The sequence below is a fragment of the Petromyzon marinus genome, chromosome 84 (genome assembly GCF_048934315.1).
Source record: "Petromyzon marinus isolate PM22_M1 ecotype Great Lakes invasive population chromosome 84, UKy_Petmar_22M1.pri1.0, whole genome shotgun sequence".
Taxonomy (NCBI): domain Eukaryota; kingdom Metazoa; phylum Chordata; class Hyperoartia; order Petromyzontiformes; family Petromyzontidae; genus Petromyzon; species Petromyzon marinus.
In genome coordinates, this window is record NC_133749.1 from 4631292 (window position 1) to 4654847 (window position 23556).

Sequence of the window (23556 nt, forward strand, 5' to 3'; positions counted from 1 at the left end):
ACTCACCACTCACTCACTCACCACTCACTCACCACTCACCACTCACTCACCCACTCACCACTCACTCACTCACTCACCACTCACTCACCACTCACTCACCACTCACTCACCACTCACCACTCACTCACCACTCACTCACCACTCACTCACTCACCACTCACCACTCACTCACCACTCACCACTCACTCACTCACTCACCACTCACTCACTCACTCACCACTCACCACTCACTCACTCACTCACCACTCACTCACTCACCACTCACTCACCACTAACACCTGGTACGGAGAGCAGGACCAGGCAGGTGAGTAACACTCACCACTCACTCACCACTCACTCACCACTCACTCACTCACCACTCACTCACCACTCACTCACCACTCACTCACTCACTCACCACTCACTCACCACTCACTCACTCACTCACCACTCACTCACCACTCACTCACCACTCACTCACTCACCACTCACCACTCACTCACCACTCACTCACCACTCACTCACTCACCACTCACTCACCACTCACTCACTCGCTCACTCACCACTCACTCACTCACTCACCACTCACTCACCACTCACCACTCACTCACTCACCACTCACTCACTCACCACTCACTCACCACTCACTCACCACTCACCACTCACTCACCACTCACTCACTCACCACTCACTCACCACTCACTCACCACTCACTCACCACACACTCACGACTCGCTCACTCACTCACACACCACTCACTCACCACTCACTCACCACTCACTCACCACTCACTCACACACCACTCACTCACCACTCACTCACCACTCACTCACACACCACTCACTCACCACTCACTCACACACCACTCACTCACCACTCACTCACTCGCTCACTCACTCACTCGCTCACACACTCACTCACTCACCACTAACTTACTCGCTCACACACTCACTCACCACTCACTCACTCACCACTCGCTCACTCACTCACCACTCACTCACTCACCACTCACTCACTCACCACTCACTCACTCACTCACCACTCACTCACTGACCCACTCACTCACTCACCACTCACTCACTCACCACTCGCTCACTCACTCACCACTGACTCACTCACTCACTGGTACGGAGAGCAGGACCAGGCAGGTGAGTAACACTCACCACTCACTCACCACTCACTCACTCACCACTCACTCACTCACACACCACTCGCTCACTCACACACCACTCACTCACTGACCCACTCACTCACTCACTCACCACTCACTCACTCACTCACCGCTCACTCACACACCACTCACTCGCTCACTCACTCACACACCACTCACTCACCACTCACTCACCACTCACTCACACACCACTCACTCACCACTCACTCACCACTCACTCACACACCACTCACTCACCACTCACTCACACACCACTCACTCACCACTCACTCACACACCACTCACTCACCACTCACTCACTCGCTCACTCACTCACTCGCTCACACTCTCACTCACTCACCACTAACTCACTCGCTCACACACTCACTCACTCGCTCACTCACTCACTTACTCACTCACCACTCGCTCAGTCACTCACCACTCACTCACCACTCACTCACTCACCACTCACTCACTCGCTCACTCACCCACTCACCCACTCACTCACTCACACACTCACACACTCACTCATCACTCGCTCACTCACTCACCACTCGCTCACTCACTCACTCACCACTCGCTCACACACTCACTCACTCACCACTAACTCACTCACCACTAACTCACTCACACATTCACTCACTCACACACTCATACACTCACTCACACACTCACACACTCACAAACTCACTCACACACTCAGTCTATGAGTGAGTGAGTGAGTGAATTAATGAGTGAGTGTGTGAATGAGTTAGGGAGTGAGTGTGTGAGTGTATTAGTGTTTTGAGTGTGTGAGTGTGTGAGTGTTTGTGAATGAGTGTGTGAGTGTGTGTGTGAGTGAGTGTATGAGTGAGTGAGTGGGTGTGTGAGTGTGTGTGTGTGTGAGTGAGTGAGTTTGTGAGTGTGTGAGTGAGTGTGTGAATGAGTGAGTGTGTGAGTGTATGAATGAGTGAATTAATGAGTGAGTGTGTGAGTAAGTGTATGAGTGAGTGTGTGAGTGAGTGGGTGAATGAGTGAGTGTGTGATTGTGTGAGTGTGTGAGTGAGTGAGTGGGTGAGTGAGTGAGTGTGTGAGTGTGTGTGTTAGTGAGTGAGTGTATGAGTGAGTGAGTGTATGAGTGAGTGTATGAGTGAGTGAGTGAGTGTATGAGTGAGTGTATGAGTGAGTGAGTGTATGAGTGAGTGAGTGTATGAGTGAGTGAGTGAGTGTATGAGTGAGTGAGTGAGTGTATGAGTGAGTGAGTGTATGAGTGAGTGAGTGTATGAGTGAGTGAGTGTATGAGTGAGTGTATGAGTGTATGAGTGAGTGTATGAGTGAGTGAGTGAGTGTATGAGTGAGTGTATGAGTGAGTGAGTGTATGAGTGAGTGTATGAGTGAGTGTATGAGTGAGTGTATGAGTGAGTGAGTGAGTGTATGAGTGTATGAGTGAGTGTATGAGTGAGTGTGTGTGTGAGTGAGTGATCTGCACTTGCCCCTACATCCTGCGTGGGCTACACGGGGGACCTTTGCCTGTGCCTTTGTAGTTCACCTGTGGAGTTACTCGGGAGGTTACCCCAGTATATGAGTGAGTGTATGAGTAGGTGAGTGGGTGAGTGAGTGAGTGTATGAGTGAGTGTATGAGTAGGTGAGTGGGTGAGTGAGTGAGTGTATGAGTGATTGTATGAGTGAGTGTGTGAGTGAGTGTATGAGTAGGTGAGTGGGTGAGTGAGTGAGTGTATGAGTGAGTGTATGAGTAGGTGAGTGGGTGAGTGAGTGAGTGTATGAGTGAGTGTATGAGTGAGTGTGTGAGTGAGTGTATGAGTAGGTGAGTGGGTGAGTGAGTGAGTGTATGAGTGAGTGTATGAGTAGGTGAGTGGGTGAGTGAGTGAGTGTATGAGTGAGTGTATGAGTGAGTGTGTGAGTGAGTGTATGAGTGAGTGAGTGTATGAGTGAGTGAGTGTATGAGTGAGTGAGTGTATGAGTGAGTGTATGAGTGAGTGAGTGAGTGTATGAGTGAGTGAGTGTATGAGTGAGTGTGTGTATGAGTGAGTGTATGAGTGAGTGAGTGAGTGTATGAGTGAGTGAGTGTATGAGTGAGTGAGTGTATGAGTGAGTGAGTGTATGAGTGAGTGAGTGTATGAGTGAGTGAGTGTATGAGTGAGTGTATGAGTGAGTGAGTGAGTGTATGAGTGTGTGAGTGAGTGATCAGCACTTGCCCCTACATCCTGCGTGGGCTACACGGGGGACCTTTGCCTGTGCCTTTGTAGTTCACCTGTGGAGTTACTCGGGAGGTTACCCCAGCCTCACCACCGTCATGAACGAACTCAAGAAGGACAAGGTAACGTCATCGTCGTCACCACGGTAACGTCATCGTCGTCACCGCGGTAACGCCATCGTCGTCACCACGGTAACGTCATCGTCGTCACCGCGGTAACGTCATCGTCGTCACCACGGTAACGTCATCGTCGTCACCACGGTAACGCCATCGTCGTCACCGCGGTAACGCCATCGTCGTCACCACGGTAACGTCATCGTCGTCACCACGGTAACGTCATCGTCGTCACCGCGGTAACGTCATCGTCGTCACCACGGTAACGCCATCTCTCTCTCTCTCCCAGTAACGTAACAAGATGTCTCTCTCTCTCTCCCAGTAACGTAACAAGATGTCTCTCTCTCTCTCTCTCTCCCAGTAACGTAACAAGATGTCTCTCTCTCCCTCTCTCTCCCAGTAACGTAACAAGATGTCTCTCTCTCTCCCAGTAACGTAACAAGATGTCTCTCTCTCTCTCTCCCAGTAACGTAACAAGATGTCTCTCTCTCTCTCCCAGTAACGTAACAAGATGTCTCTCTCTCTCTCCCAGTAACGTAACAAGATGTCTCTCTCTCTCTCTCTCCCAGTAACGTAACAAGATGTCTCTCTCTCTCTCTCTCCCAGTAACGTAACAAGATGTCTCTCTCTCTCTCTCCCAGTAACGTAACAAGATGTCTCTCTATCTCTCTCAGTAACGTAACAAGATGTCTCTCTCTCTCTCTCCCAGTAACGTAACAAGATGTCTCTCTCTCTCTCCCAGTAACGTAACAAGATGTCTCTCTCTCTCTCCCAGTAACGTAACAAGATGTCTCTCTCTCTCTCCCAGTAACGTAACAAGATGTCTCTCTCTCTCTCCCAGTAACGTAACAAGATGTCTCTCTCTCTCTCTCCCAGTAACGTAACAAGATGTCTCTCTCTCTCTCTCCCAGTAACGTAACAAGATGTCTCTCTCTCTCTCCCAGTAACGTAACAAGATGTCTCTCTTTCTCTCTCTCCCAGTAACGTAACAAGATGTCTCTCTCTCTCTCTCAGTAACGTAACAAGATGTCTCTCTCTCTCTCTCTCCCAGTAACGTAACAAGATGTCTCTCTCTCTCTCTCCCAGTAACGTAACAAGATGTCTCTCTCTCTCTCTCTCCCAGTAACGTAACAAGATGTCTCTCTCTCTCCCAGTAACGTAACAAGATGTCTCTCTCTCTCTCTCTCCCAGTAACGTAACAAGATGTCTCTCTCTCTCTCCCAGTAACGTAACAAGATGTCTCTCTCTCTCTCCCAGTAACGTAACAAGATGTCTCTCTCTCTCTCTCTCCCAGTAACGTAACAAGATGTCTCTCTCTCTCCCAGTAACGTAACAAGATGTCTCTCTCTCTCTCCCAGTAACGTAACAAGATGTCTCTCTCTCTCTCTCTCTCCCAGTAACGTAACAAGATGTCTCTCTCTCTCTCCCAGTAACGTAACAAGATGTCTCTCTCTCTCCCCTCTCTCTCTCCCCAGGAGTTTGCCGAGTTCCGTCAAGAGCGTAGCAAGATGTCTCTCTCTCTCTCCCAGTAACGTAACAAGATGTCTCTCTCTCTCTCTCAGTAACGTAACAAGATGTCTCTCTCTCTCTCCCAGTAACGTAACAAGATGTCTCTCTCTCTCTCCCAGTAACGTAACAAGATGTCTCTCTCTCTCTCAGTAACGTAACAAGATGTCTCTCTCTCTCTCCCAGTAACGTAACAAGATGTCTCTCTCTCTCCCAGTAAAGTAACAAGATGTCTCTCTCTCTCTCTCCCAGTAACGTAACAAGATGTCTCTCTCTCTCTCTCAGTAACGTAACAAGATGTCTCTCTCTCTCTCCCAGTAACGTAACAAGATGTCTCTCTCTCTCTCCCACAGGAGTGTAACAAGATGTCTCTCTCTCTCTCTCCCTCTCTCTCTCTCTCCCCAGGAGTTTGCCGAGTTCCGTCAAGAGCGTAGCAAGATGTCTCTCTCTCTCTCTCTCCCAGTAACGTAACAAGATGTCTCTCTCTCTCTCCCAGTAACGTAACAAGATGTCTCTCTCTCTCCCTCTCTCTCTCTCTCCCCAGGAGTTTGCCGAGTTCCGTCAAGAGCGTAGCAAGATGTCTCTCTCTCTCTCTCTCCCACAGGAGCGTAACAAGATCTCTCTCTCTCTCTCCCCAGGAGTTTGCCGAGTTCCGTCAAGAGCGTAGCAAGATGTCTCTCTCTCTCTCTCTCCCAGTAACGTAACAAGATGTCTCTCTCTCTCCCTCTCTCTCTCTCTCCCCAGGAGTTTGCCGAGTTCCGTCAAGAGCGTAGCAAGATGTCTCTCTCTCTCCCTCTCTCTCTCTCTCTCCCCAGGAGTTTGCCGTGTTCCGTCAAGAGCGTAGCAAGATGTCTCTCTCTCTCTCCCACAGGAGTGTAACAAGATGTCTCTCTCTCTCTCCCACAGGAGTGTAACAAGATATCTCTCTCTCTCCATCTCTCTCTCCAGGAGTTTGCCGAGTTCCGTCAAGAGCGTAGCAAGATGTCTCTCTCTCTCCATCTCTCTCTCTCTCTCCCCAGGAGTTTGCCGAGTTCCGTCAAGAGCGTAGCAAGATGTCTCTCTCTCTCTCCCACAGGAGTGTAACAAGATGTCTCTCTCTCTCTCCCACAGGAGTGTAACAAGATATCTCTCTCTCTCCATCTCTCTCTCCAGGAGTTTGCCGAGTTCCGTCAAGAGCGTAGCAAGATGTCTCTCTCTCTCCATCTCTCTCTCTCTCTCCCCAGGAGTTTGCCGAGTTCCGTCAAGAGCGTAGCAAGATGTCTCTCTCTCTCTCCCACAGGAGTGTAACAAGATGTCTCTCTCTCTCCATCTCTCTCTCCAGGAGTTTGCCGAGTTCCGTCAAGAGCGTAGCAAGATGTCTCTCTCTCTCCATCTCTCTCTCTCTCTCCCCAGGAGTTTGCCGAGTTCCGTCAAGAGCGTAGCAAGATGTCTCTCTCTCTCTCCCACAGGAGTGTAACAAGATGTCTCTCTCTCTCCATCTCTCTCTCCAGGAGTTTGCCGAGTTCCGTCAAGAGCGTAGCAAGATGTCTCTCTCTCTCCATCTCTCTCTCTCTCTCCCCAGGAGTTTGCCGAGTTCCGTCAAGAGCGTAGCAAGATGTCTCTCTCTCTCTCCCACAGGAGTGTAACAAGATATCTCTCTCTCTCCATCTCTCTCTCCAGGAGTTTGCCGAGTTCCGTCAAGAGCGTAGCAAGATGTCTCTCTCTCTCCATCTCTCTCTCTCTCTCCCCAGGAGTTTGCCGTGTTCCGTCAAGAGCGTAGCAAGATGTCTCTCTCTCTCTCCCACAGGAGTGTAACAAGATGTCTCTCTCTCTCTCCCAGTAACGTAACAAGATGTCTCTCTCTCCCTCTCTCTCTCTCTCTCCCCAGGAGTTTGCCGAGTTCCGTCAAGAGCGTAGCAAGATGTCTCTCTCTCTCCATCTCTCTCTCTCTCTCCCCAGGAGTTTGCCGAGTTCCGTCAGGAGCGTAGCAAGATGTCTCTCTCTCTCTCTCCCAGTAACGTAACAAGATGTCTCTCTCTCTCTCTCCCACAGGAGTGTAACAAGATCTCTCTCTCTCTCCATCTCTCTCTCCAGGAGTTTGCCGAGTTCCGTCAAGAGCGTAGCAAGATGTCTCTCTCTCTCTCTCCCACAGGAGTGTAACAAGATCTCTCTCTCTCTCTCCCCAGGAGTTTGCCGAGTTCCGTCAAGAGCGTAGCAAGATGTCTCTCTCTCTCTCTCCCACAGGAGCGTAACAAGATCTCTCTCTCCCTCTCCCTCTCTCTCTCTCTCCCCAGGAGTTTGCCGAGTTCCGTCAAGAGCGTAGCAAGATGTCTCTCTCTCTCTCCCAGTAACGTAACAAGATGTCTCTCTCTCTCCCAGTAACGTAACAAGATGTCTCTCTCTCCCTCTCTCTCTCTCTCTCCCCAGGAGTTTGCCGAGTTCCGTCAAGAGCGTAACAAGATGTCTCTCTCTCTCTCCCCTCTCTCTCCCTCCCCCAGGAGTTTGCCGAGTTCCGTCAAGAGCGTAGCAAGATGTCTCTCTCTCTCTCCCACAGGAGTGTAACAAGATGTCTCTCTCTCTCCCCCAGGAGTTTGCCGAGTTCCGTCAAGAGCGTAGCAAGATGTCTCTCTCTCTCCCAGTAACGTAACAAGATGTCTCTCTCTCTCTCCCAGTAACGTAACAAGATGTCTCTCTCTCTCTCTCCCACAGGAGTGTAACAAGATCTCTCTCCCCTCTCTCTCTCCCCAGGAGTTTGCCGAGTTCCGTCAGGAGCGTAGCAAGATGTCTCTCTCTCTCCCAGTAGCGTAACAAGATGTCTCTCTCTCTCTCCCAGTAACGTAACAAGATGTCTCTCTCTCTCTCCCACAGGAGTGTAACAAGATCTCTCTCCCCTCTCTCTCTCCCCAGGAGTTTGCCGAGTTCCGTCAGGAGCGTAGCAAGATGTCTCTCTCTCTCTCCCACAGGAGTGTAACAAGATCTCTCTCTCTCTCCATCTCTCTCTCCAGGAGTTTGCCGAGTTCCGTCAAGAGCGTAGCAAGATGTTGATGTCCCGCAGGAACCAGCTCCTGCTGGAGTTCACCTTCTGGAACGAGCCACGGCCTCGCAAGGGACCCTTCATCTACGAGTTGCGAACCTACCAGCTGCGGGTACGGAGACACGGGGGGGAGGAGAGACACGGGGGGAGACACGGGGAGACACGGGGAGGGAGAGACACGGGGAGACACGGGGAGACACGGGGAGAGAGACACGGGGAGAGACGGGGAGGGAGACACGGGGAGGGAGAGACACGGGGAGACACGGGGAGAGACACGGGGAGACACGGGGAGACACGGGGAGACACGGGGAGAGACACGGGGGGGGAGGAGAGACACGGGGGGAGACACGGGGAGACACGGGGGGAGACACGGGGGGAGAGACACGGGGGGAGAGACACGGGGAGACACGGGGAGACACGGGGAGACACGGGGAGGAGAGACACGGGGAGACACGGGGAGGAGAGACACGGGGAGACACGGGGAGGAGAGACACGGGGAGACACGGGGAGACACGGGGGAGACACAGGGAGGAGAGACACGGGGAGACACGGGGAGACACGGGGGAGACACGGGGAGAGAGACACGGGGGGAGACACGGGGAGACACGGGGAGGAGAGACACGGGGAGACACGGGGAGAGAGACACGGGGAGAGAGACACGGGGAGACACGGGGGAGACACGGGGAGACACGGGGAGAGAGACACGGGGAGAGACACGGGGGGAGACACGGGGAGACACGGGGGAGACACAGGGAGGAGAGACACGGGGAGACACGGGGAGAGAGACACGGGGAGACACGGGGAGACACGGGGGGAGAGACACCGGGAGAGACACGGGGGAGACACGGGGGGGGAGGAGAGACACGGGGGGGAGGAGACACGGGGAGACACGGGGGGAGACACGGGGAGACACGGGGAGACACGGCGAGGGAGACACGGGGAGAGAGACACGGGGGGAGACACGGGGAGAGAGACACGGGGAGAGAGACACAGGGAGACACGGGGAGAGAGACACGGGGGGACACGGGGGGAGACACGGGGGGGGAGACACGGAGAGAGAGACACGGGGGGAGACACGGGGGGAGACACGGGGAGAGACGGGGAGACACGGGGGGAGACACGGGGAGAGAGACACGGGGAGAGAGACACGGGGAGACACGGGGAGGAGACACGAGGGGAGGAGACACGGGGGGAGGAGACACGGGGGGAGACACGGGGAGACACGGGGGGAGACACGGGGGAGACACGGGGGGAGACACGGGGAGACACGGGGAGACACGGGGTAGACACGGGGAGACACGGGGGAGACACGGGGAGAGACACGGGGAGACACGGGGAGACACGGGGGAGACACGGGGAGAGACACGGGGAGACACGGGGGGGGAGACACGGGGAGACACGGGGAGACACGGGGGAGACACGGGGGGAGACACGGGGGAGACACGGGGAGAGACACGGGGAGACACGGGGAGACACGGGGAGACACGGGGGAGACACGGGGAGAGACACGGGGAGACACGGGGGGGGGAGACACGGGGAGACACGGGGAGACACGGGGGAGACACGGGGGGAGACACGGGGGGAGACACGGGGAGACACGGGGAGAGAGACACGGGGAGACACGGGGAAGGAGACACGGGGAGACACGGGGGAGACACGGGGGGAGACACGGGGGGAGACACGGGGAGACACGGGGGGGAGACACGGGAGAGAGGTGTGTGTGTGTCTGTGTGTGTGTGTCTGTGTGTCTGTGTGTACATGTGTGTCCGTGTGTGTGTCCGTGTGTGTGTCTGTGAGTGTGTCTGTGTGTACACGCGCGTGTGTGCGTGCGTGTGTGTATGTCTGTATATATGTGTGTGTATATGTATATATGCATGTGTATATGTGTGTATATATGTGTTTGTGTGTGTATATGTGTATATATGTGTCTGTATGTGTGTGTAGTGTAGCAGGTAGCGCTACGCTGCACTACGAACCCGGCGACCTGAGTTCGATTCCCGCTCACGGCCAACACCGCCAGTGACGATTCTCTGAACCGGTCTTGGGCCTCCCCTAGGTCGACTCAGCCTCAAATGAGCAGTAGCTGGTGTAGCGGTGTGTAGTGCTGGTGTAGTGCTGGTGTACTGGTGGTGTAGTAGTGGTGGTGTAGTAGTGGTGTAGTAGTGGTGGTGGTGTAGTGGTGGTGGTGGTGTAGTAGTGGTGGTGTAGTAGTGGTGCTGTAGTAGTGGTGTAGTAGTGGTGGTGGTGGTGTAGTAGTGGTGGTGTAGTGGTGGTGGTGGTGTAGTAGTAGTGGTGTAGTAGTGGTGGTGTAGTAGTGGTGGTGTAGTGGTGGAGGTGTAGTGGTGATGGTGTAGTAGTGGTGGTGTAGTAATAGTGGTGTAGTAGTAGTGGTGGTGTAGTGGTGGTGGTGGTGTAGTAGTGGTGGTGTAGTAGTGGTGGTGGTGTAGTAGTGGTGGTGTAGTGGTGGTGGTGGTGTAGTAGTAGTGGTGTAGTGGTGGTGGTGTAGTGGTGATGGTGTAGTAGTGGTGGTGTAGTAGTGGTGGTGTAGTAGTGGTGGTGGTGTAGTAGTAGTGGTGGTGTAGTAGTGGTGTAGTAGTAGTGGTAGTAGTAGTGGTGGTGTAGTAGTGGTGTAGTAGTGGTGGTGTAGTAGTAGTGGTGTAGTAGTGGTGGTGGTATAGTAGTAGTGGTGGTGGTGTAGTAGTGGTGGTGTAGTAGTAGTGGTGGTGTAGTAGTGGTGGTGTAGTACTGGTGTAGTAGTGGTGGTGTAGTAGTGGTGGTGTAGTAGTGGTGGTGGTGTAGTAGTGGTGGTGTAGTAGTAGTGGTGGTGGTGTAGTAGTGGTGGTGTAGTAGTAGTGGTGTAGTAGTGGTGTAATAGTAGTAGTGGTGGTGTGGTGGTGTAGTAGTGGTGGTGTAGTAGTGGTGTAGTAGTGGTGGTGTAGTAGTAGTGCCGGTGTAGTAGTAGTGGTGGTGTACTGGTGGTGTGCTGGTGGTGTAGTAGTGGTGGTGTAGTAATGGTGTAGTAGTGGTGGTGTAGTAGTGGTGTAGTAGTGGTGGTGTAGTAGTGGTGGTGTAGTAGTGGTGTAGTAGTGATGGTGTAGTAGTGGTGGTGTAGTAGTAGTGGTGGTGTAGTAGTGGTGGTGTAGTAGTGGTGGTGATGTAGTAGTGGTGGTGTAGTAGTGGTGTAGTAGTTGTGGTGTAGTAGTAGTGGTGTAGTAGTGGTGGTGGTATAGTAGTAGTGGTGGTGGTGTAGTAGTGGTGGTGTAGTAGTAGTGGTGGTGTAGTAGTGGTGGTGTAGTAGTGGTGGTGGTGTAGTAGTGGTGGTGTAGTACTGGTGTAGTAGTGGTGGTGTAGTAGTAGTAGTGGTGTCGTAGTGGTGGTGGTGTAATAGTAGTGGTGGTGGTGTAGTAGTGGTGGTGTAGTAGTAGTGGTGTAGTAGTAGTGGTGGTGGTGGTGTAGTAGTGGTGGTGTAGTAGTGGTGTAGTAGTGGTGGTGTAGTAGTAGTGGTGTAGTAGTGGTGGTGGTGTAGTAGTAGTAGTGGTGGTGGTGTAGTAGTGGTGGTGTAGTAGTAGTGGTGTAGTAGTAGTGGTGGTGTAGTGGTGGTGGTGGTGTAGTAGTGGTGGTGTAGTAGTAGTGGTGGTGTAGTAGTGGTGGTGTAGTAGTGGTGGTGGTGTAGTAGTGGTGGTGTAGTAGTAGTGGTGTAGTAGTGGTGGTGGTGTAGTAGTAGTGGTGGTGGTGTAGTAGTGGTGGTGTAGTAGTAGTAGTGGTGGTGTAGTAGTGGTGGTGTAGTAGTAGTGGTGTAGTAGTGGTGGTGTAGTAGTGGTGGTGTAGTAGTAGTAGTGGTGGTGTAGTAGTGGTGGTGTAGTAGTAGTGGTGTAGTAGTGGTGGTGTAGTAGTGGTGGTGTAGTAGTAGTAGTGGTGGTGTAGTAGTGGTGGTGTAGTAGTAGTGGTGTAGTAGTGGTGGTGTAGTAGTGGTGGTGTAGTAGTGGTGGTGTAGTAGTAGTAGTGCTGGTGTAGTAGTGGTGTTGTAGTGGTGGTGTACTGGTGGTGTGCTGGTGGTGTAGTAGTGGTGGTGTAGTAGTGGTGTAGTAGTGGTGGTGTAGTAGTGGTGTAGTAGTGGTGGTGTAGTAGTGGTGGTGTAGTAGTGGTGTAGTAGTGGTGGTGTAGTAGTGGTGGTGTAGTAGTGGTGTTGTAGTGGTGGTGTAGTGGTGCTGGTGTAGTGGTGGTGTACTGGTGGTGTACTGGTGGTGTAGTGGTGGTGTAGTAGTGGTGGTGTACTGGTGGTGTAGTAGTGGTGTAGTAGTGGTGGTGTAGTGGTGGTGTACTGGTGGTGTAGTGGTGGTGTAGTAGTGGTGGTGTAGTGGTGGTGGTGGTGTAGTGGTGGTGGTGTAGTAGTGGTGGTGTACTGGTGGTGTAGTAGTGCAGTGAACATCGCTAGCACTGGGGGAGAGACAAAGGCGGCCGGGCGTGGTGGTGCTGACCACCCACCTCCTCTGTGTGTGTAGCCACAGTGCCGGTAGCCTTCATAGACGCTGCTGCTGCTACTAACACAGCACTTGTCCCTACAGCCTGCTACAGGCTACCTGGGGGAGCTTTGTATTTGTTTGTGTGGTGTGTATGTGTGTTGTGTGTGTGTGTTGTGTGTGTTGTGTGTGTGTGTTTTGTGTGTGTGTTGTGTGTATGTTGTGTGTGTTGTGTGTGTGTTGTGTGTGCTGTGTGTGTGTTGTGTGTGTGTTGTGTGCGTGTGTTGTACAGTATGTGTACAGTGTGTGTACAGTGTGTTGTGTGTCTTCTTACAGCCTGGAACCATGATCGAGTGGGGGAACAATTGGTAAGAAACGCACACACACTGTACACACTGTACACACTGTACACATACTGTATACACTGTATACACTGCACCACTGTATATACTGTACACACACTGTATATACACTATACACACTGTATACACAGTGCACACATACATAGTGCACACACACAGTGTACACACAGACAGTGTACACACACACACACAGTGTACACACACACACAGTGTACACACACACAGTGTACACACAGTGTACACACACACAGTTTACACACACACAGTGTACACACACACAGTGTACACACAGTGTACACACACACAGTTTACACACACACAGTGTACACACACACACACAGTGCACACACACAGTGTACACACACACACAGTGTACACACACACAGTGTACACACACAGTGTACACACACACAGTGTACACACACACAGTGTACACACAGAGACAGTGTACACACACAGTGTACACACACACACAGTGTACACACACACACACAGTGTACACACACACACACAGTGTACACACACAGTGTACACACACACACAGTGTACACACACACACACAGTGTACACACACACACACAGTGTACACACACAGTGTACACACACACACAGTTTACACACAGTGTACACACACAGTGTACACACAAACACAGTTTACACACAGTGTACACACACAGTGTACACACACACACAGTTTACACACACACACAGAGTACTCTGTGTGTGTGTGTAAACTGTGTGTGTGTAATGTGTGTGTACTCTGTGTGTGTGTGTGTGTACACTGTGTGTGTGTACACTGTGTGTGTGTGTATGCACTGTGTGTGTGAGGACACTGTGTGTACTCTGTGTGTGTGTACACTGTGTGTGTACACTGTGTGTGTATGTACACTGTGTGTGTACACTGTGTGTGTGTGTACACTGTGTTTACACTGTGTGTGTATACACTGTGTGTGTACTCTGTGTGTGTTTGTGTACTCTGTGTGTGTGTTTGTGTACACTGTGTATGTGTGTGTACTCTGTGTGTGTGTGTGTACACTGTGTGTGTACACTGTGTGTGTGTACACTGTGTGTATAATCTGTGTGTACTCTGTGTGTGTGTACACTGTGTGTGTGTACACTGTGTGTATAATCTGTGTGTACTCTGTGTGTACTCTGTGTGTTTGTGTACACTGTGTGTGTATATATATACTGTGTGTACTGTGTGTGTACACTGTGTGTACTCTGTGTGTGTGTGTACACTATGTGTGTGTACACTGTGTTTGTGTACACTGTGTGTGTACACTGTGTGTGTGTACACTGTGTGTACTGTGTGTTTGTGTACACTGTGTGTGTACACTGTGTGTGTGTTTGTGTACACTGTGTGTGTACACTGTGTGTGTACTCTGTGTGTACTCTGTGTGTGTACACTGTGTGTGTGTACACTGTGTGTGTTTGTGTACACTGTGTGTGTATGTACACTGTGTGTGTGTTTGTGTACACTGTTTGTGTGCACTGTGTGTACTGTGTGTACACTATGTGTGTGTGTACACTGCGTGTGTATACTGTGTGTATAATCTGTGTGTACTCTGTGTGTGTGTACACTGTGTGTGTGTACACTGTATAATCTGTGTGTACTCTGTGTGTGTGTACACTGTGTGTGTGTGTACTCTGTGTGTGTATATATACTGTGCGTGTACACTGTGTGTGTTTGTGTACACTGTTTGTGTACATTGTGTGTACTGTGTGTACACTCTGTGTGTGTGTACACTGTGTGTGTGTACTCTGTGTGTACTCTGTGTGTGTACACTGTGTGTGTGTACACTGAGTGTGTGTGTACTCTGTGTGTGCACTGTGTGTATACTGTGTGTACACTGTGTGTGTGTACACTGTGTACACTTTGTGTGTGTGTACACTGTGTGTGTGTACACTGTGTGTGTGTACTGTGTGTATACTGTGTGTGTGTTTGTGTGTGTGTACACTGTGTGTGTACACTGTGTGTGTGTGTACACTGTGTGTGTGTATTTTCACCTGTGTGTGTGTGTTCATGTGTGTGTGTGTCACTGTGTGTGTCTTCATCTGTGTGTGTGTTCACCTGTGTGTGTACACTGTGTGTGTGTACACTGTGTGTGTATGTACACTGTGTGTGTACACTGTGTGTGTGTGTACACTGTGTTTACACTGTGTGTATACACTGTGTGTGTACTCTGTGTGTGTTTGTGTACTCTGTGTGTGTGTTTGTGTACACTGTGTATGTGTGTGTACTCTGTGTGTGTGTGTGTACACTGTGTGTGTACACTGTGTGTGTGTAATGTGTGTGTACTCTGTGTGTGTGTGTGTGTACACTGTGTGTGTGTACACTGTGTGTGTGTGTATGCACTGTGTGTGTGAGGACACTGTGTGTACTCTGTGTGTGTGTACACTGTGTGTGTACACTGTGTGTGTATGTACACTGTGTGTGTACACTGTGTGTGTGTGTACACTGTGTTTACACTGTGTGTGTATACACTGTGTGTGTACTCTGTGTGTGTTTGTGTACTCTGTGTGTGTGTTTGTGTACACTGTGTATGTGTGTGTACTCTGTGTGTGTACACTGTGTGTGTACACTGTGTGTGTGTACACTGTGTGTATAATCTGTGTGTACTCTGTGTGTGTGTACACTGTGTGTGTGTACACTGTGTGTATAATCTGTGTGTACTCTGTGTGTACTCTGTGTGTTTGTGTACACTGTGTGTGTATATATATACTGTGTGTACTGTGTGTGTACACTGTGTGTACTCTGTGTGTGTGTGTACACTATGTGTGTGTACACTGTGTTTGTGTACACTGTGTGTGTACACTGTGTGTGTGTACACTGTGTGTACTGTGTGTTTGTGTACACTGTGTGTGTACACTGTGTGTGTGTTTGTGTACACTGTGTGTGTACACTGTGTGTGTACTCTGTGTGTACTCTGTGTGTGTACACTGTGTGTGTGTACACTGTGTGTGTTTGTGTACACTGTGTGTGTATGTACACTGTGTGTGTGTTTGTGTACACTGTTTGTGTGCACTGTGTGTACTGTGTGTACACTATGTGTGTGTGTACACTGCGTGTGTATACTGTGTGTATAATCTGTGTGTACTCTGTGTGTGTGTACACTGTGTGTGTGTACACTGTATAATCTGTGTGTACTCTGTGTGTGTGTACACTGTGTGTGTGTGTACTCTGTGTGTGTATATATACTGTGCGTGTACACTGTGTGTGTTTGTGTACACTGTTTGTGTACATTGTGTGTACTGTGTGTACACTCTGTGTGTGTGTACACTGTGTGTGTGTACTCTGTGTGTACTCTGTGTGTGTACACTGTGTGTGTGTACACTGAGTGTGTGTGTACTCTGTGTGTGCACTGTGTGTATACTGTGTGTACACTGTGTGTGTGTACACTGTGTACACTTTGTGTGTGTGTACACTGTGTGTGTGTACACTGTGTGTGTGTACTGTGTGTATACTGTGTGTGTGTTTGTGTGTGTGTACACTGTGTGTGTACACTGTGTGTGTGTGTACACTGTGTGTGTGTATTTTCACCTGTGTGTGTGTGTTCATGTGTGTGTGTGTCACTGTGTGTGTCTTCATCTGTGTGTGTGTTCACCTGTGTGTGTACACTGTGTGTGTGTACACTGTGTGTGTATGTACACTGTGTGTGTACACTGTGTGTGTGTGTACACTGTGTTTACACTGTGTGTGTATACACTGTGTGTGTACTCTGTGTGTGTTTGTGTACTCTGTGTGTGTGTTTGTGTACACTGTGTATGTGTGTGTACTCTGTGTGTGTGTGTGTACACTGTGTGTGTACACTGTGTGTGTGTACACTGTGTGTATAATCTGTGTGTACTCTGTGTGTGTGTACACTGTGTGTGTGTACACTGTGTGTATAATCTGTGTGTACTCTGTGTGTACTCTGTGTGTTTGTGTACACTGTGTGTGTATATATATATACTGTGTGTACTGTGTGTGTACACTGTGTGTACTCTGTGTGTGTGTGTACACTATGTGTGTGTGTACACTGTGTTTGTGTACACTGTGTGTGTACACTGTGTGTGTGTACACTGTGTGTGTACTGTGTGTTTGTGTACACTGTGTGTGTACACTGTGTGTGTGTTTGTGTACACTGTGTGTGTACACTGTGTGTGTACTCTGTGTGTACTCTGTGTGTGTACACTGTGTGTGTGTACACTGTGTGTGTTTGTGTACACTGTGTGTGTATGTACACTGTGTGTGTGTGTTTGTGTACACTGTTTGTGTGCACTGTGTGTACTGTGTGTACACTATGTGTGTGTGTACACTGCGTGTGTATACTGTGTGTATAATCTGTGTGTACTCTGTGTGTGTGTACACTGTGTGTGTGTACACTGTGTGTATAATCTGTGTGTACTCTGTGTGTGTGTACACTGTGTGTGTGTGTACTCTGTGTGTGTATATATACTGTGTGTGTACACTGTGTGTGTTTGTGTACACTGTTTGTGTACATTGTGTGTACTGTGTGTACACTCTGTGTGTGTGTACACTGTGTGTGTACTCTGTGTGTACTCTGTGTGTGTACACTGTGTGTGTGTACACTGAGTGTGTGTGTACTCTGTGTGTGCACTGTGTGTATACTGTGTGTACACTGTGTGTGTGTACACTGTGTACACTTTGTGTGTGTGTACACTGTGTGTGTGTACACTGTGTGTGTGTATTGTGTGTATACTGTGTGTGTGTTTGTGTGTGTGTACACTGTGTGTGTACTCTGTGTGTGTATACACTGTGTGTGTGTACACTGTGTACACTTTGTGTGTGTACACTGTGTGTGTACACTGTGTGTGTGTACTGTGTGTATACTGTGTGTGTGTTTGTGTGTGTGTACTCTGTGTGTACTCTGTGTGTACTCTGTGTGATTACACTGTGTGTGTACACTGTGTGTGTGTGTGTACACTGTGTGTGTGTGTGTACACTGTGTGTGTGTACATTGTGTGTACTGTGTGTACACTGTGTGTGTGTGTACACTGTGTGTGTGTGTACACTGTGTGTGTGTACTCTGTGTGTACTCTGTGTGTACACTGTGTGTGTGTACACTGTGTGTGTACTGTGTGTACACTATGTGTGTGTGTTTGTGTGTGTGTACACTGTGTGTGTACTCTGTGTGTGTATACACTGTGTGTGTGTACACTGTGTGTGTACACTGTGTGTGTACTCTGTGTGTACACTATGTGTGTGTGTTTGTGTGTGTGTACACTGTGTGTGTACACTGTGTGTACACTGTGTGTGTGTACACTGTGTGTGTACACTGTGTGTACACTGTGTGTGTGTACACTGTGTGTGTACTCTGTGTGTACTCTGTGTGTTTGTGTACACTGTGTGTGTACTCTGTGTGTGTGTACACTGTGTGTGTGTACATTGTGTGTACTGTGTGTACACTGTGTGTGTGTGTACACTGTGTGTGTGTGTACACTGTGTGTGTGTACTCTGTGTGTACTCTGTGTGTACACTGTGTGTGTGTACACTACGTGTGTACTCTGTGTGTACACTGTGTTTGTGTACACTGTGTGTGTACATAGTGTGTATTGTGTGTACACTGTGTGTGTGTACACTGTGTGTGTACACTGTGTGTGTTTGTGTACACTGTGTGTGTACTGTGTGTACACTGTGTGTGTATACACTGTGTGTGTGTACACTGTGTGTGTGTGTACACTGTGTGTGTACACTGTGTGTGTGTGTACACTGTGTATATATACTCTGTGTGTACACTGTGTGTGTGTACTGTGTGTGTACACTGTGTGTGTGTACACTATGTGTGTATATACTGTGTGTACACTATGTGTGTATATACTGTGTGTACACTGTGTGTGTGTACACTCTGTGTTTACACTGTGTGTGTGTACACTGTGTGTGTTTACACTGTGTGTGTGTGTGTGTACACTGTGTGTTTGTGTACACTGTGTGTTTGTGTACACTGTGTGTGTGTACACTGTGTGTGTACACTGTGTGTGTGTACTCTGTGTGTGTGTACACTGTGTGTGTGTGTACACTGTGTGTGTGTGTGTACACTGTGTGTGTGTGCTGTGTGTGTACACTGTGTGTGTGTACTGTGTGTGTACACTGTGTTTGTGTACACTATGTGAACACTGTGTTTGTGTACACTGTGTGTATGTACACTGTGTGTGTGTGTGTACACTGTGTGTGTTTACACTGTGTGTGTGTGTGTGTACACTGTGTGTTTGTGTACACTGTGTGTTTGTGTACACTGTGTGTGTGTACACTGTGTGTGTACACTGTGTGTGTGTACTCTGTGTGTGTGTACACTGTGTGTACTCTGTGTGTACTCTGTGTGTGTACACTGTGTGTGTGTACACTGTGTGTGTGCACTGTGTGTGTGTACTCTGTGTGTACTCTGTGTGTACACTGTGTACACTGTGTGTGTACACTGTGTGTGTACACTGTGTGTGTACACTCTGTGTGTACACTGTGTGTACACTGTGTGTGTACACTGTGTGTGTACACTGTGTGTGTGTGTACACTGTGTGTACTCTGTGTGTACACTGTGTGTGTGTGTGTACACTGTGTGTGTGTGTACTCTGTGTGTACTCTGTGTGTGTACACTGTGTGTGTACACTGTGTGTGTACTCTGTGTGTGTGTGTACACTGTGTGTGTACACTGTGTGTGTACTCTGTGTGTACACTGTGTGTGTGTACACTGTGTGTGTACACTGTGTGTACACTGTGTGTGTGTGTACTCTGTGTGTACACTGTGTGTGTACACTGTGTGTGTGTTTGTGTACACTGTGTGTGTACACTGTGTGTGTACACTGTGTGTGTGTGTACACTGTGTGTGTATACTGTATGTACACTGTGTACACTCTGTGTGTGTGTGTACACTGTGTGTGTGTACACTGTGTGTACTCTGTGTATACACTGTGTGTGTGTGTACACTGTGTGTGTACTCTGTGTGTGTGTACACTGTGTGTGTACACTGTGTGTGTGTGTACACTGTGTGTGTACTGTGTGTACACTGTGTGTGTACACTGTGTACTGTGTGTACACTGTGTGTGTGTGTATACTGTGTGTGTACTGTGTGTACACACACAGTGTATACTGTGTGTACTCTGTATATACACTGTGTGTACACTGTGTGTGTTTGTGTGTACACTGTGTATATATACTGTGTGTACACTGTGTGTACACTGTGTGTACTGTGTGTGTGTTTGTGTGTACACTGTGTACATATACTGTGTGTACACTGTGTGTGTACACACTGTGTGTGTGTTTGTGTACACTGTGTGTGTTTGTGTACACTGTGTGTGTACTGTGTGTACATTGTGTACACACAGTGTGTACTCTGTGTGTACACTGTGTGTGTGTGTACACTGTGTGTGTACCGTGTGTACACACACAGTGTATACTGTGTGTACTCTGTATATACACTGTGTGTACACTGTGTGTACTGTGTGTACACTGTGTGTGTGTATACACTGTGTGTACACTGTGTGTGTGTATACACTGTGTGTACACTGTGTACACACTGTGTGTGTGTTTGTGTACACTGTGTGTACACTGTGTGTGTATATACACTGTGTACTCTGTGTGTACACTGTGTACTCTGTGTGTATACACTGTGTGTACACTCTGTGTGTACTGTGTGTACACTGTGTGTACTCTGTGTGTACACTGCGTGTGTACACTGTGTATATACACTGTGTACACAGTGTGTACACTGTGTACACACTGTGTGTGTGTGTTTGTGTACACTGTGTGTGTACTGTGTGTACATTGTGTACACACAGTGTGTACTCTGTGTGTACACTGTGTGTGTGTGTGTACACTGTGTACACACTGTGTGTGTGTTTGTGTACACTCAGGGCCCGGGCGATCCGCCACCGTCAGGATAACGACGAACCGGTCGGAGGATTCTTCTCTCAGATCGGAGACCTCTATGTCGTGCATCACCTGTGGGGTGAGCACACGTGCACCTAGCCTGGCACGGGGGAGGGGGATGGGTGGGTGGGTGAGTGGTGAGTGGGTGGGTGAGTGGGTGTGTACACGTGTGTGTGTCTGTGTGTGTGTCATTTGTGTGTGTGTGTGTGTGTAATGTGTGTGTAATGTGTGTGTGTGTGTAATGTGTGTGTGTGTATATAATGTGTGTGTGTACGTGTGTGTGTGTGTAATGTGTGTGTAATGTGTGTGTGTACGTGTGTGTGTGTACACGTGTGTGTACGTGTGTGTGTACGTGTGTGTGTGTACGTGTGTAATGTGTGTACACGTGTGTGTGTGTGTACGTGTGTGTGTAATGTGTGTGTGTGTGTACGTGTGTGTGTGTGTACATGTACGTGTGTACGTGTGTAATGTGTGTGTACGTGTGTAATGTGTGTGTACATGTACGTGCGTATGTGTGTGTACGTGTACGTGTGTGTGTGTACATGTACGTGTGTACGTGTGTATGTGTGTAATGTGTGTGTACGTGTGTGTGTACATGTACGTGTGTACGTGTGTAATGTGTGTACACGTGTGTGTGTGTACATGTACGTGTGTACGTGTGTAATGTGTGTGTACGTGTGTGTGTGTGTACATGTACGTGTGTACGTGTGTATGTGTGTGTACGTGTACGTGTGTGTGTACATGTACGTGTGTACGTGTGTAATGTGTGTGTACGTGTGCGTACGTGTGTGTGTACGTGTGTGTGTACGTGTGTATGTGTGTGTACGTGTACGTGTGTGTGTGTACATGTACGTGTGTAATGTGTGTGTACATGTACGTGTGTATGTGTGTGTACGTGTGTGTGTACATGTACGTGTGTACGTGTGTGATGTGTGTACACGTGTGTGTGTACGTGTGTGTGTGTACATGTACGTGTGTACGTGTGTAATGTGTGTGTACGTGTGTGTGTGTACATGTACGTGTGTACGTGTGTGTACGTGTGTGTGTGTACGTGTGTGTGTGTACATGTACGTGTGTACGTGTGTATGTGTGTACATGTACGTGTGTACGTGTGTAATGTGTGTGTACGTGTGTGTGTGTGTACATGTACGTGTGTACGTGTGTAATGTGTGTGTACGTGTGTAATGTGTGTGTACGTGTACGTGTGTGTAATGTGTGTCCACGTGTGTGTGTACGTGTGTACGTGTGTGTGTGTACGTGTGTGTACGTGTGTGTGTGTACGTGTGTGTACGTGTGTGTGTGTAATGTGTGTGTACGTGTGTGTACGTGTGTAATGTGTGTGTACGTGTGTGTGTGTAATGTGTGTGTACGTGTGTGTACGTGTGTACATGTACGTGTGTACGTGTGTATGTGTGTGTACGTGTGTGTGTGTACATGTACGTGTGTACGTGTGTAATGTGTGTGTACGTGTGTAATGTGTGTGTACATGTACGTGTGTGTGTGTGTGTACATGTACGTGTGTACGTGTGTAATGTGTGTGTACGTGTACGTGTGTGTGTGTACATGTACGTGTGTACGTGTGTAATGTGTGTGTACGTGTGTGTACGTGTGTAATGTGTGTGTACGTGTGTAATGTGTGTGTACATGTACGTGTGTACGTGTGTACATGTGTGTGTACGTGTGTACATGTGTGTGTACGTGTGTGTTCGTCTGTAATGTGTGTACACGCGTGTGTACGTGTGTAATGTGTGTGTACACGTGTGTGTGTACATGTACGTGTGTATGTGTGTGTGTGTACGTGTGTGTACATGTACGTGTGTATGTGTGTGTACGTGTACGTGTGTGTGTGTACATGTACGTGTGTACGTGTGTAATGTGTGTGTACGTGTGTGTGTGTACATGTACGTGTGTACGTGTGTAATGTGTGTGTACGTGTGTGTGTAATGTGTGTGTGTACGTGTGTGTGTGTACGTGTGTGTACGTGTGTACATGTACGTGTGTACGTGTGTAATGTGTGTGTACGTGTGTGTACGTGTGTGTGTACGTGTGTGTGTACGTGTGTAATGTGTGTGTACGTGTGTGTGTACATGTACGTGTGTACGTGTGTAATGTGTGTGTACGTGTGTAATGTGTGTGTACGTGTGTGTACGTGTGTGTGTACGTGTGTGTGTACGTGTGTAATGTGTGTGTACGTGTGTGTGTGTACATGTACGTGTGTACGTGTGTAATGTGTGTGTACGTGTGTAATGTGTGTACGTGTGTGTACGTGTGTAATGTGTGTGTACGTGTGTGTGTACGTGTGTAATGTGTGTGTACGTGTGTGTACGTGTGTAATGTGTGTGTACGTGTGTAATGTGTGTGTACGTGTGTGTACGTGTGTAATGTGTGTGTACGTGTGTGTGTACGTGTGTAATGTGTGTGTACGTGTGTGTGTACGTGTGTGTGTACGTGTGTAATGTGTGTGTACGTGTGTGTGTACGTGTGTGTGTACGTGTGTGTGTACGTGTGTAATGTGTGTGTACGTGTGTGTGTGTACATGTACGTGTGTACGTGTGTAATGTGTGTGTACGTGTGTGTGTACGTGTGTGTACGTGTGTAATGTGTGTGTAATGTGTGTGTACGTGTGTGTACGTGTGTAATGTGTGTGTACGTGTGTGTACGTGTGTGTGTACGTGTGTGTACGTGTGTAATGTGTGTGTACGTGTGTGTGTACGTGTGTGTACGTGTGTAATGTGTGTGTAATGTGTGTGTGTGTACATGTACGTGTGTAATGTGTGTGTACGTGTGTGTGTGTACATGTACGTGTGTAATGTGTGTGTACGTGTGTGTGTACGTGTGTAATGTGTGTGTACGTGTGTGTGTACGTGTGTGTGTACGTGTGTAATGTGTGTGTACGTGTGTGTGTACGTGTGTG

The 23556-nt window shown here is 49.0% G+C and overlaps 1 protein-coding gene across 2 annotated transcripts in view; it reads left to right on the forward strand.

Annotated features, from left to right (window-relative positions):
• LOC142907876 (protein NipSnap homolog 1-like) overlaps positions 1–23556 on the forward strand; it is a 74816-nt gene that overhangs the window by 37041 nt on the left and 14219 nt on the right. The window contains exons 5-8 of one of the 2 annotated variants that reach the window (XM_076057781.1): positions 3376–3446; positions 7928–8068; positions 12753–12784; positions 20627–20721. In XM_076057781.1, the coding sequence (XP_075913896.1) occupies positions 3376–3446; positions 7928–8068; positions 12753–12784; positions 20627–20721 (339 nt within the window). Of the gene's footprint in view, positions 1–3375; positions 3447–7927; positions 8069–12752; positions 12785–20626; positions 20722–23556 lie in introns of those variants that run through there. The other variant, XM_076057780.1, reaches the window with a different exon arrangement.